General features: G+C 37.2%; 1 protein-coding gene across 2 annotated transcripts in view; it reads right to left on the reverse strand.

Moving 5' to 3' along the window:
• The window catches only part of NISCH (nischarin), a 50046-nt gene that overhangs the window by 5388 nt on the left and 30383 nt on the right, over positions 1-14275 (reverse strand). Inside the window, exons 14-20 of one of the 2 annotated variants that reach the window (XM_072421044.1) lie at positions 11503-11609; positions 10741-10784; positions 8761-10059; positions 5424-5598; positions 3290-3443; positions 3045-3173; positions 1017-1178 (exon numbers count right to left, since the gene is read on the reverse strand). In XM_072421044.1, coding sequence (XP_072277145.1) covers positions 1017-1178; positions 3045-3173; positions 3290-3443; positions 5424-5598; positions 8761-10059; positions 10741-10784; positions 11503-11609 — 2070 coding nt within the window. Of the gene's footprint in view, positions 1-1016; positions 1179-3044; positions 3174-3289; positions 3444-5423; positions 5599-8760; positions 10060-10740; positions 10785-11502; positions 11610-14275 lie in introns of those variants that run through there. The other variant, XR_011922024.1, reaches the window with a different exon arrangement.

Genomic DNA, 14275 nt, shown 5'->3' on the forward strand with positions numbered 1-14275 from the left:
TCCTGTTAGTAGTCTACATAGTCTGAATGTCCAACTCCAGGCATACATACATTCATATACTGTATGTATAGATTCTTTATTTCTCAAAAATACACTGATTTTTTTCACATTAAATACAATATTTTCCAATAAATTTACTAAATCAGTGATGGCATAAATACTGCTTAATCAGTAGTGTAGTTATCCCTGGGATTTCCCTTGTCTTCTGTGTCAATTTCAGCACATCCATTGTCCTTTGTGTAACCTCAGGCTCATTTATACATAGAATTCATGATTTTATAACCATTAAAGACAGGCAAGAATATAAGTTACTTAAACAAGAAAGTTTTGGTAACGCAGGAAATGCAACAGATTTACTTCAATGCTGTTCCCTAGCAACAGTTTCTACTACCCTCCTTTTGTTCTTTTGTAATTTTTTTTGACCACCCTGAGCTTGAGAAATATATTTTACTTATCCCACTCACCTCCCTACTATTTGAATGAGTTGGAGCTTGGAAAATGCCCATGGGGAAAAAAGGGTCCCAAACAATGACCTGAAGCTTACATAGGACTTTTCATTGCTTCCTGAGTGAATGAAGAGCCAACAGTACAGAAAAAGTAAGTATGTGTTGCTGCGGGGTCCAACATCATTATCCACCTGGGTAAAGCACAGGTTCACTTTATGCTGTAAATTGTATAGGTATTTCTGTGCTGATTTAGAAGAAACAAAAAACGGAAGCACATCTTGTATTCTATATTGGATATCTGTAAGGGCCAGAATTGAGGGGCTTTTTGGTTGGCTTAAGAGCTGTTCCTTACCCCATAATTCAAAGTGAATTCAAAAGAAGTTAAAGGAGGTCAATTTCACCTGCAATTATTTGTGTGATCCCAGAAGCATCTTAATATGAGTATATATATATATATATATATATATATATATATACATACATACATATACACACATACATACACACACATATAACCTAAAACATTATGTAATCCTTCTAAAGACTTCACCTAAAATATGTGTTATCTACCTGTTCTCTTATCCCCAAACTCGGAATAGAAGTCCTTCTCCACAGGCTCTGGTGATGGTGTTCGTTCCAGCAGGGATAACACAGACATGAGCTGTTGTATGAATGTGTGGGTAGTGTAACTGTCCCTGGTCAAACATGTCACAACATGGTTTGGAGAAGGACCTGAAAATCAAATAAAAGAAAATGACACCAAGATTAGAAAATAGTAAAATCAAAAAAGAAACACACAACATATTCTTGTACACTACACAATTCTTATCATTAGGGAAAAAATTGTAAAATATTTAAAAAAAAAACAATAGCAAATTCTTATTCAGTCAGTAGTAACTTCATGTCCCCTCCACATATTAAAAGCCCATATTTTACATGTTTTGATAAAGATCACATTGCCTCATTATCTGAAGGCTTAAGCTATGTACAGATGTTACTCAAAAGTCATTTGAAATGAACGATTAATGATACATAAATGATCGCTATGAAAGTACAGACTATACACACAGCAGATGTGGTTGGTAGGACACTAGGTGATGTAGATGTGGAAATTATGCATGCATCCTTAAAGCAGACTTTTTACTTTATATAAAAGGAACATTTGAATCAGAGACCCTTCTATTTCTGTCTTTACCACCATGGCAGTAACGACTGAATGGGAAACCCAGAGCTTTCTGTGATACATATCCTAGAAGGCTGCAGGCCACTCTATGCACACGCATAGATCTCACGCATGTGTAGTGATAACGGCACTTTTTTTTTTTTTTTACATATTCTGGAAGGTGCATCAGCCTGGCAGGGCGAGATTGGGTCTAGTACGAAGAAGAACCCGATCTCAGGCTTGTGCAAGGGAGCAGCCCAAAGCCCCCTGGGATATGTGAGTCAAGTATCCAGGTGGCTGCAGGTTTTTTTCTGTCCACAGAGGACGATGAAACCTCCATAAAAAATATAAACATTTTTTGCATTTTATCAAAGGGATAGCCAGCCTTTTTTTAATGTTAAAAATGTCAGAATAGGTCCCCTTTAAACACACAAGCAGTCAAAAAGGAGGAAACAAATCCCTGAAACTCTATAACTAGGATATAAAAATATTTTCAACATGATTAAAAACATACATAAATGTTAACTTATGCACTAAAATCAGGGGGCTGTGTCATTTGTGCGAGAAATAAAAAACTGAAAATGAGATTATCTGATGAATGGGACTACTAAGTGTTTAAGTAAAGGAGGTGTAGTTTGCGCATCCTTCCTGGTGCCTTAACTGACAGCAGTGCCGAGTTGGGTGGCAAATTGGACAGCAGTAAGGTTTGAGCGACTTCTGTCAAATGAAAGCATAGTTGACCATTAGTTTTATGCTATAGTCTTATGGTCTGGTGAGTGTATTCAGCTTTTCTACACAGGTAAAAGTCACAGGGCTTTGCTGTGTGGCTCTTCTGACATCTCAAGAAATAACTTGCAATACATGGACATATTTTCTACTAGGAGCACCTATGATTGATCTATTCATTAATAAAACTACTGACATACTCTTCTAAGCCCTGAAATTTCTTTTTGATATAGGCTTTGTCCATCTAAATAATGTAAAGAAAGCACTCACGATTCTATATCCTTTATAACTAATAAAGTAAAAAGAATCCTTCAGATTAAAAAATACAATTATACAGCCAATATCATCCCTCATTTATTGCACATACTATTAAACCTTCTCCTTTCTTTCTTTATCCATCTCCCTCACTCTATATGATACATATATTTTCCTACCTGCCCACATTCTATCATTTAATGTTTCTATAAAAAAGTTACATACTCAGAAAACAGATGTACACAAATTATCTTTGTAATAAGATAATTACAAGGTAAATTATTAGCAAACATATAATATTCTTTGTCAATGAATTGTTTGGTTGTTCATCTTATGTCATGCTTTATATTTTACATTTACCTGCTGTAATACTTCTACACCATTGGTGAATCATGTTTCTTCCTTATTCAATAAATAAATACATTTAAAAAAAAAAAAAAAAACATTAGGTGTACCTGTTATCCTAAAGAACTGATCGAAGAGCCCAATATTTACTGACTGTAAATCACCAAACTTTATCACTATACAGCAGCAATGGTGGAATAAACAGTGATGAAATCTGCCATTGTTTTGGTTTAGGGAATCTAAAAGAAGAGGAAAAAAAAAGCAAAGATTTTCTCTTAGCACAAAAATTAAAGAGCAAAAATCTCTTTTGTTTTTTAAAAAGATGCTGTGTTAGGAATAAACATAAATCACTAACTCTGTGGTATCTGATTTATCTTTTTTATTGTGTCATCCAATACAAAATAAATGGCCTTTGTTGACAGCAAAACACAGGAAGCCACTTCCACGTCTGGTGTCCGATAAAATGAGAGTGAGGACCACATGAGGTGCCGTAATTCCTCATTTTCATCCTGTCAATTAGAGAAAAAAGCTGACAAATTGGTCCAAAACAAACTACATTTTTAGATTACCTAAGCAATGATTTATATACTAGTACAAATAGATGAGGGAGCTACTAAGGCAAACACTGTGTCTGTGCCTAAATAAGCCGACCTTCTCCTAAAAAATGTTAGTGGCTTGGCTTGTCCAGTAATCACTGACCGGGAACTTGTATATAGCCCGTAAAATCAAAATACCTCAGTAGAATGAGATCAGGGATAGAATTAAAATCAGGGATTCAGAAAGTGTTGTAGCTATTGGATCAATCTGACAGCCACATAAATAAATATGTCAGAAGGAGAGGGTAACGGTGGCAGCCTACAACCTTCTAGCAATGCAGGTCTGATGCTAGGTTTAATACAGCTTATTGAACAGTCTCTGCTATGTCTTGTCTCTGCATCAATAACCAGATTCAAATTTTCCCAAACTGTTTACATCTGACTGGTGGCTGTGAAAAACATAGTAGTGCTTACATTTTTGCATTGCACAGGGCTAAGAAGAGCCCAGTGTGTGTGTATGAGAATAGCTCTCCTGCATAACAAGTAGGAGTTGGCAAGTCTGCAGATTATCAACAGAAGGAGCTGGGGTAGATTCAACATTGCAGCAAAACCTCTATGAAAATTGAAATACAGAGGAGGTAAAATATGTTCCCCATATGCATCTCAAAGTGTTTATGTTTACTTGAAACTTTACGATAACCAGTACTATGGCAGTTTATTCATTTTTGCACACACATGGGAAAACATTTATCAGGCCTGAAAATATTTAAAACTCCCAATAAATTATATATTTTCTGAAAGCAGAACATCTACAGAATAAAAATTTAGTAGTTGTAAATATTTATGTTGCATTGTTCTGTGCAACTGCGTTAAAATTTAATAAAAAAGAACTCATTGGAGTAAATGGATAACAACAATGTTAAGCCCTAAAGCAGTGTGCAATCCCAAAATAAAAGAAAACTACTAATATATACTAATAAAATTTATCCAATTTGGTCTTAATTATATGCTGATATTGCTCTGATTCAAAGAGACACTGTCTTTAAACCTGAGGGGTTTATTTCTGTCCAGTTTTATATGTCTAAACGCGGTACATGGTTTTTCATGAACATTTGTTTTACAGTATATTATATTAGTTTTTTTTTTTTTTTAATATTATTTTCATACTATTGTATTTCACTGTAAAATACATTTTCATGAAAGCCAATATACCGCTTTTACACATATAAATCTACTGTATTGCATTCAATACAGTTATTTTGTATTGAATGCAATGCAAATAGATTTGAATTTCCAGCCCCGGCCGGAACGTTCGCATATACCGATGTCACCGGGAACTCCCCGGTAACTCATCGAGTGCAAAATAAGCCCGGTGGAGGAAAAAAGAAGACGCAAAGGACGAAGCGGGATGCCTTTTTTTATCAGATAAGCGTTGTATTTACTATCTTTCCCATAGGTTTACATACCACGAGGGTGACTCGGGGTTACCGCTTCCAACATCTTTCTTCTACCCCAAGTAAAACTCGGGTTTACCACTGGGAGGGTTAAGTAAGACTTTAAAGACTGTTCACAATAAAAAGTTTTTTGTTTTTATGCGCACCCCGGGGTCAGAAGGATCCTACTGGGGGGGTGCACTGGCCAGAGCCCGAGGCCAGGTCACCACGCTCAGGGTGGGTTGTGTCTCTAGACACCACCTACCCACTCTACCATCGCAGGCTCAGAGTGGGTAGGTTCCGGCATCATGACGTCACTCTGGGTGAAGTTTCTTCCCGTTGTGACACACGGCTCCCCGAGCATGTGCGTTCTGGAGTCCTTAATTTAGTGGTCTGACAATTTCAAACATTTATTGTAACGAAGCAGCCTAAAAAGGAATTCCTTATGACAGTCTCTTTTCTGACCCCTTACCCCATGAAGTTTTCTCTATGGATGTGAATATTTTCTGTATACACTTACCTCAGACACACTGTTATGGAAAAATTCCACAATACTTTTCCCAGAAAGTGCAGCGATGAATTGCAATGGCTCAAATACTTGCAGGTAAAATGGTATCTGATTTTCTTCACCTAATTTCTGATGTAAAGATTCAGAGGGATATGTGGTCGGCAATGTCATTGAAGGTTTAATGTTACTATAAAGAAAAAAACAACACGAAATAAAAGATTATGAAGATCCAAAAGTAAAATTATTCTCTAGGAGTTTATTCATGTATACAGAAGTTTTGTACCTTTGGAATATATGGACACCTACAGGGGGATTAAACCCTTTAAACTGTAGGCCAATCCATGATACCCATTCCACTACCGGCATGTCTAAGTAAGTAGAAAGCAGCACTAGCAGCATTATCCTACACAAGGAGAAGGGGATTTTAAGATTTCGGGATATTTAGAGTGTCTAAAATCAGTGTATGGGGTACACTAACATATTTAACATGCCCAGAGGGCAGTCACTGAAGAAGGGACATCCAGGATACAGACAATAAAGAAAGTTTGAAGATGTTCCGAACTTTTTAAAGTGAAGAAGACTAACAGACAGATCTAAACTTGATAAAAGCAGTGATAAATCACATTTAATACCGATGAAGTGTCGCTCCTTTTAGTTACTACGTTGTTGAATGGGGCAAAGTTAAAAATGGTTGTATTTGCATAAAGCTAAATATTTAAAGCTATTTTTGTCATTACATTAATGAGACTTAAATGCAGATTAGGATATATAAGAAGGGAACCAATACACATGGACTGGGATCAGTTTTGTCATCCAAAAAGAACACTCGGAAATCCCCTTGATCCATTAGGGCCTGAGACCTGCACAAAACAAACAATGGGGAAGCAGAGACCTTAAATAGTTTCAAAAGTGCAAATAAAAACAGACGAGGAGGAAAGCCTGCTTGAATAGGCTGGGACTTTCACAGAAGGGATCAAGGTTTTGTCAGTGGCCAGCTGCGTTAAGGAAATGTCTGATGCAACTTAAAAGAATAGAAGACCCACTTTTACCCAGCTCACCAATAACACTGTAGAGAGTACTTATATGCTCATTGAAAAGTGAACAAATTCCTCGTTTTCTGATAGGCTGCGGCCAATAGAATACCTGTAAACCTGAAGGTATGTATAGTACAGAGCTTAAAAGAAAGTGAAATGATAGAGTTCCCGTATTTGTTAGGGCTGGAAGACACATAATGGGGTTGACCATGTTCCTCCAAAGGCAAAAATTCTGGGGAGAGATCCAGCAACGCCACAGTCACAACCACTCAATTTCTCAGATATAGATTCTAAACAGTGAGAGCTCAGGGTGTAACAATCTGCTAGAATGGTGTAGGGACTGATGTATTTCATGCAAAACCTTTCGGAAATGGCAAGAAGTGGCCTAAACCTCAAAGTTCAGAAGAATTCAGAAGAATCACTGACTTGATCGACAATGGTGGAAGGTGAAGGATATACCTGGGAAGACACAGGATAGGTAAAGATGTCTACAGGACAGGGGGGCTTATTCAAAGAAATTTCAATCAGTGTAAAATTACTTTGCAGGACTTGTGGGAAAGATTTCTTAACCACAGAACTATCCAGATATAATTTACTTCCAGGCAGCTGAGCAAGTCCGGAGTCTGCATTTAAGAACCCAGAATTCAAGTCTAGTCTTGATTGAAAAGGCTTAATAGGACAAGTCTTTATTGCAGTCAAGCTTATGAAAAGACATTCATCTTCCTCGGAGGCATGCTGGTAATATAGATAAATATATCCTAAAGTGGCCTACAATTTTTATTTTTTTGACCATGTCTCATCCTCTAGTAGGCAGCAGTATAACCCACAATACCACTGCTATCCTCAGATAAAAAGGTAAATTTGACAGCATTAAAGATCTTGAATCATTAAGGATAACTAAAAAGCTGCCGGCAGGTATAAAATGCAGTAACTTCTGCACGTAACTACAGCAAATTTTAATATATCCAGCTTTGTTAGAATGCTTGGCTGTTACAACCACTTTCATATTGGTCATTATAGGAATGTGTAACTTCCCTAGACAACATGCGTGTGCAAAAGGCTGTAGGGGAAGGCAAATTTCAGCAATGTGTGCATGTGCCACAACTTTGCCTGTCAGAACAGCGTGGGATTTTATATGCAAAGAAGGAGGTACTAATAGCTGCTGGATGTTCAGGGATCACTACTTGGTGCCTTACTTTTATACCTGTCATAAGCTTTTAGTTTTCTAAGAGTCTCTGTAGGGAATGTGTAGCAAAGGTCAGTCCCAAACCCTGTTTTTCAACCTCCTATCAAGTTTCTAAACATAGGAAGGGAACACATGTGCAGACTGATGAAACCTAATATCCCCAGACATAATTATTATTAGGACACACTACTCAGCTATTATAAAATGCATAGAGCAAACGTCAGCAAATTTTTTTGGCCACTAGGCCATTTCAGGGGTAGGCAGGAGCACACTAGGCCCGACTCTATCTCGAGTCCTGCCCCAATGGCTCCGCCCACCAGCAGGAACACCCCCTGAAGGGAAATCCCTCTCCTCTGTATGCATTTGTTCCCTATTTACCCCGACGGATGAAGTGTTAACGCTGGTTGGGGTAAATAAGGAAGGGAGCCACAACACGGAGGCTCCGCATGCGGCTATGGCTCTGGTAGATTATTCCGGCTCCACCGCGGGTTGCCGACCAGGATTGGGCGGTATCGGCCAGGGGGCGTTAGGTTAGAACAAAGTACTGGCTAGGCCATATCTGGCCTACAGGCCGGAGTTTGCCTACCACTGGCATAGAGGAAGCAAAGAATGTAAACACATCTTACAACAAGTCAGTGAAAGTTTTCATTCATATGTATCTTAGGTGTTTACTACTGTTTTATTTGTTGAAGGCCATATATGATTTGTATTTATTAGTAAATGGCCTGACATTTATACATTAAAAAATGATTACTTTGCTACTAGCAAACCTATAAAAAATATTAACATGATTCTATGTCAACTGTCTTGCTTGGATGGATACACAAAGAAACGGCATGTAGATTACTTACCTTTTCTGGAGAAAACGTGTTTATTCCTTTCAATATGGTTCACACAACCAGAACCTAGTTAGGTCATGTGATCTATCCTAAAAGTTATAATCTGATTACAGTTTAAATTGGCTAGCCCTCCCATTCAGCAAGGATTAGCTGAACAAATGCTCAATGGGCACAGGTAAAACCATGGTGTCACTTGTATTCTAAAATAAGGTAAATTAGGCAACAAAATACGCTGCTTACATTTCTACTAGAAGTGTGAACAGACAAACATATAAAAACAAAGTCCTTACCTAACAGTCTGCAGATGTGTTTTCTTGGTTTCCAGCAGGTTACCTTGTGTGCTTTTCATGTTCATTAAAGTCTTTAAAATGACTATGTTTTTAAAATCAGGAAGGGAAGCTCTTAGTAATTTATACAGAGATAAAAAACGGCATTTATCTTGAAGTAAAACAAAAAAAGCAGTGACACACACGGAGTCCAGGATTAAATTGACAGCGTGCCCATCTTGGAGGGACTGTTTTTCTTCAGTGGACTTACATATTGAATGCACAACTACAGAAGCAAAAGGAACTCTGCTCAGACTGAAGATATCTGGGGAACAGTTGGACAAATTTGTATTTCTAGAAAGCATATAAAAATCTATTTGGACCACGATCATCTCTTGTTGGGAAAAGAATAACCAAACTGGCAAAGCAATGTCCGTATTGTATTTGGAGTTGAGCGTTTTGATGGAAAATGGAGCAGAACCCAAATCTGTGCCCATAGAAGTTTTTTCGTGTGGGTCTCCTTGAGTGTTACTCTTAGAAAGGTGATCAGGATAAAACAGACATACTGGGAAAAACCCCTGATGCACACGATCTCCTAAATTTATCTTGTGTTCCTTTACCATTTTTTGAAAGAAATTTTGGAGTCCCTCTTCGAAAGCAGAGTCTAAGCTAGATGGCAGTGGAATGTTGTTTTGCAAACAAAGTTCATGGAAACCAGAAGAAAAATCTTCCAAATTTTGAGAGTCCATTACTATAAATATGTATTCTTCTCCATTTCGAATATTAAGAGCCAAGCATGTATCTGGTATTAGAACTCTGAATTCAGTTAAATCTTCATAATAAAAATAGCAATTCAGTTTTAAAAAAGATGGGAGGGAAAGACTTTGTTCTGGCTCCTCACGATTGACCTCAAACAAGGCAATTAGGGTGTCAGTTAACACAAGGCATGAAGAAAAAGGTTTAACATTTCTGTCTACCTGCCGATGAATCGAGAAGTTCCATAGAACCCGTACAATGCTGATATTTGTGTCTTGAGCATCTGAAGGGTTTCTCTCTGACAAATTCCAGTCTACACCATGGTCTTTCTCATGAAGTCCCATTTCAAAGTAGCCATCCCCTGGCTCACAAGAATCTCCTCTTGGATTATTCCTTGTCTCTACTTTCCCAGCTAGATGCTGCTTCTGGTTTAATGCATGAGCAATGGATGAGGAAAAGTAAGGAATCAAATCTTGATCAGTGCGAATGTGTGATACACAAGGAATTGGAAAAAGGGAGCAGTAAGGATCTGGCATTAATGTTGATTCCTCTTCTAAGGCAATCAGACTTCCCGTTAAAAAGACAAATGGAAAAAAAAAAACAGTTTTGTTAAACAATAAAATGTATAAAAACAAGACAATCAATGAAATATATGAACAGTCGTGTATTTATTGAGGTTTATTGTTCAGGGAAATAAAAAAAAAAGTAGAAAATCAAAAGACAAATGGAAGCACACTTTAAGGAACGCCCATACAATAATAAAAACAAATACATGAATTTTACCTTTACAGTCAAGGTTCCTCACTATAGGTACAATACAAAAGTGTGATAACTAAACAGAATTAAACATAAAAATTTAAAAATTATGAGCAAGCAGGTTGTTTAATGAGAAAGCTTTGTCTCTTTTGCAAGAAAACAAAATGTTGTGCCTGTTGACAATCTTTTCTAAAATGTAAATGAAAAGAAAAAGACCAGGTGAAAATGTTTGTACCAGCAAAGGAGTGAAGGGACTGAAGTTTATTTAAATACTTTCAAGCAGGTAGGTAAGTTTGTTTATTGCAAAAGAGACATACACAGCCTGTCCCCCGTGTCAAATGGATACTGCAATACTTTCAATAAGTTAACAAAGTCGATATTTTAAACAATAAAATAAAGGTAATGAAACTATTAAAGATTGTACGATTTTCTGAATTCAGCTAAATGTGTTTTGAAGGTGTAGGTAAAAAAAAAAAACTTGCATAAACTTACTTATTTTTATTATCATTTTGTAAAGCAGAATCAGACTGGGCTGGCTGCAACAAGAAAAATACATAATTTAAACTACACAACCATTTTAATTCTCAACATAGTGTATGTGTATAGGATTTTATATGGCATATGTTTATTTCCCTAGTGGATGAACTTGATGGACTATGAAAATAACTTTAAATAGAACCTTACTGGAGGATTTGAGAATATTCAAACGATAAATTGCTGGAATTGTCCTGCCACTTAATCAATCATTTACAGATGATAAAAGTAAACAGATATTTTCTTTTCACACGATTGGACAATTAAGTAAATCTACAGTTTATTGTGTGAATTTGTTCAAAACTTTTAGTAAATCAGCTTTATAAAGAATGGTATTTTGAATTTTTAATGTTTTCCCACTTGCAAAATACCAGAAAATATCTTTAATAAGGCTTTTTATACACCTCTATCCAGTTGTTAGTACAGAGGTTATCATATAAGCTTACTTTTTTGTATTTACAGTGTCTGAGGTAGAAACTATACAAAAATGTAAATTGTATTTTTGAATTATCAAGACTTAAAGATCATGTTAGAAAACTTATTACAAAAGTTTACAACTAAAACTTTGTACAATGCAAAAAGAGGATGTGCAATAAAGTAAACCATATTAACTACTTACGAATTGTGTTTGACCAGACTTTTCACATGATATAAACAAATACAAATATAAAACCTAAAATGCATAAAATGCATTATGACAGGATAAACTTTATAACTTACCTCTGTGCTTTTATCTCTATCATGTACAGAATGCTGGCTTTCATCTTTGCTCTGTGAGGGATCATTGGTTGTCAGACTAGTGGAAGATCTGTCTTCTGTGGATTGGTCTATGAAATAAAAACAGTTATTCAGTCATAACGATTACAAACGCAGAGAATTTTAAAGCTGAACTCTGGACAGTCAACATAGGCGATGAACGAGGAATCTCGCTGGAAACGAATGACCGTCCTGGCAGATCTGATTGGGCAATGGTCGTTCGTAATCTATTGTGTGTACAGTCGTTCAGTGATCGTGGATTGTTCTGTGATACACTTTCTCCTGTATATGTCACTTCCTGCATCGTTTGAACGATCGTATCTAGTGTGTACATTATTGGTTGATTATATTTGAACAGTTGTATCGTTTCAGCATGTACAGAATTGAGCACAATACAATCATTCAAAATAATAGGGAATAATCGTTGATCATTCGTTTTCAAATGTTTTTTTCAAAGGTTTCATGTTTTCTTTTTAAATATGCAGGCTTTGGATAATGCATAATAGAGCTGACCAGTGACTGTGCTTTACTCCTCTTTGCTCGGTTTTTAGGTCTTCTGCAAATGACTGAACGCTACACATTTTTTTTTTAAATACAATTTAAAATGTTGTTTCAATCTAACTAAAAGTGCCGATGACACAAGATGACATACGGATGGCTGCATTATGAAGAATCACTAATCTTGTACACATAATACCCTCATCAACTGTGGAATAGCAAGCATGTAAATGTTGATTACATCTGAACACAAATGGTAAAATAGTAAGGCAGAAAATGTAAAAGAAAAATGTATTTGGTAGAATTTGTATTGAAAATGTGTGCACACGTTCAACGTTGTGGCTGCCAAATTGAACACCCTGGGTTTCCAATTGTTACACCATTCCCCCTCCTCACCTGACCTGGCCCCTTCGGACTATTATCTGTTCCAGAATTTGAAGAAACACCCGAAAGGGCAAAGTTTTGAGGATATTTTTGAAGTTGCTGCTGAGAGCTGGTTTGCGGCCCAACCAAAGGACTTTTGAACGGTGTAGAAAAGCTGCAACTGCGCTGTACCAAGTGCATCAGTCTCAGGGGGGAATATGTTGGATAAATGTGTTATTTCATAACTCCTGCTCTCTTCTTTCTGGGCAAAGCCAGGAACTTCTCAGCACCCCCTCGTATTTTCTGCATTGCATCGGTATGTAATGCCAGTTATGGAGTGATCTATTTTATCCGTTCTAATCTCTCTGGACCACTGGGCCTTTTTTCTTTTTGTGGATATGTATCAAACATGAATTTTAGCTGCATTTTAGTTTTTGTAGCTCAGTTTTAACTCACATTGTAGTCAATTGGATAGAAAACAAAACTAACTGGAGAAACGGCATGCCTTACCCAAAGTTCAAACTTCTTTTTTTGAGTCACTGATCTACACAGATCCCATAAAACTGTACACCACTTACCTTATTTACATAGTTTATGTCCAGCCAAAACTTTTTATCCTAATTTTAGAAAGAGTGAGGAAAGGTGAGATCTCCTTTCAGGTTTTTTTGTTATCTAGATCTGTTAGAATTTCACTCACTTTCTGTCCTCTAGACAATGGGATTACCAGGCAGGAAGTAACTATCTGCAAACCTGGCCCAGACAGAAATAAAAATCTAACAGGGGTGTTGGGCATTTCTTACACTAGTGTTTTTCTTACGATCTGTATTGCTATTGGAGAGTTCCGTTTACTTCCGGTCTTTTAAAATGTGGTCAATCAGACAGGAAGCAAAGTCATGGATAGCAGTAAAAATCTGTCAGGAGCTGTAACCTTTCACCACTCAACCCAAAACGAATAAAACATGTTATGGCTAGACATGCACTTTAATCTTTGCCTCCTTTCATTGCTAAAGCAATTCATATCTTTTTAGAGGGTTGGAGGTGAAAAAACCTCTTGAAGGGATAACATAAAACTAAATCTTATGGCCTTAAAGGACTTCTCGTACCCGAGTCTGTAATGAATGACACAGTGGTAGGGGAAAAGCATAGCCATTCTCCCATGTTACCTTCAGTAAAGCTACATACACACGTGCAATAATTGTCGCTTGAAAGGATCTTTCACGATCCTTTCCAATGACTAAGGACTGCACGATGCATGAACGAGTGCTATACATATACAGTACAGTTCTGCTCTATGGAGAGGGGAGGGGGAGAACGACGGAGCAGCACCACGCTGCACGCTCCCTCCCTTCACTTTCATTAAGATTGTTCCTCATCCATGGATCCGCCAGAATGGTCGTTTGGACGATGGACGGCGGGCGCTGTACACACACCAGATTCTCGTCCGATACTGGCCCTGTGCCGATTATCAGACGAGAACCTTTGGACGTGTGTACGTAGACTAAGGGTTTGCCAAAAGGACAATCACTACTGAACATATAGAGCAGCAATAGAGTGTTTTTAGGCTACGTCATTGTCTGCAGCTAAACACTGGTAGTGTCTGTCTTGGTCTCTAGTCAGGGACTACTAAAGATTGGAGAGAGCAGGGTAAAAAAAAAAAACAAAAAAATTGCACATTAGCCTACCACTGACTATGACAGTGGTCATAGTCAAAAGACAATAGACAGGACTGGCATAGTGAGCCCTGAACCACAATCAAGAAAACGCTATGCTTGTTGGCTGAACTGGAGACTAAGAATTGTAACTAAGCAGTTATGGTCTATAAGTTTGGAGTGGTAACGAAAGGGCAATGTTTTCTCATAGAATAGAAAAATGCAAT

This window comes from Pyxicephalus adspersus, chromosome 8 (genome assembly GCF_032062135.1).
Source record: "Pyxicephalus adspersus chromosome 8, UCB_Pads_2.0, whole genome shotgun sequence".
NCBI classification, from domain to species: Eukaryota; Metazoa; Chordata; class Amphibia; order Anura; family Pyxicephalidae; genus Pyxicephalus; species Pyxicephalus adspersus.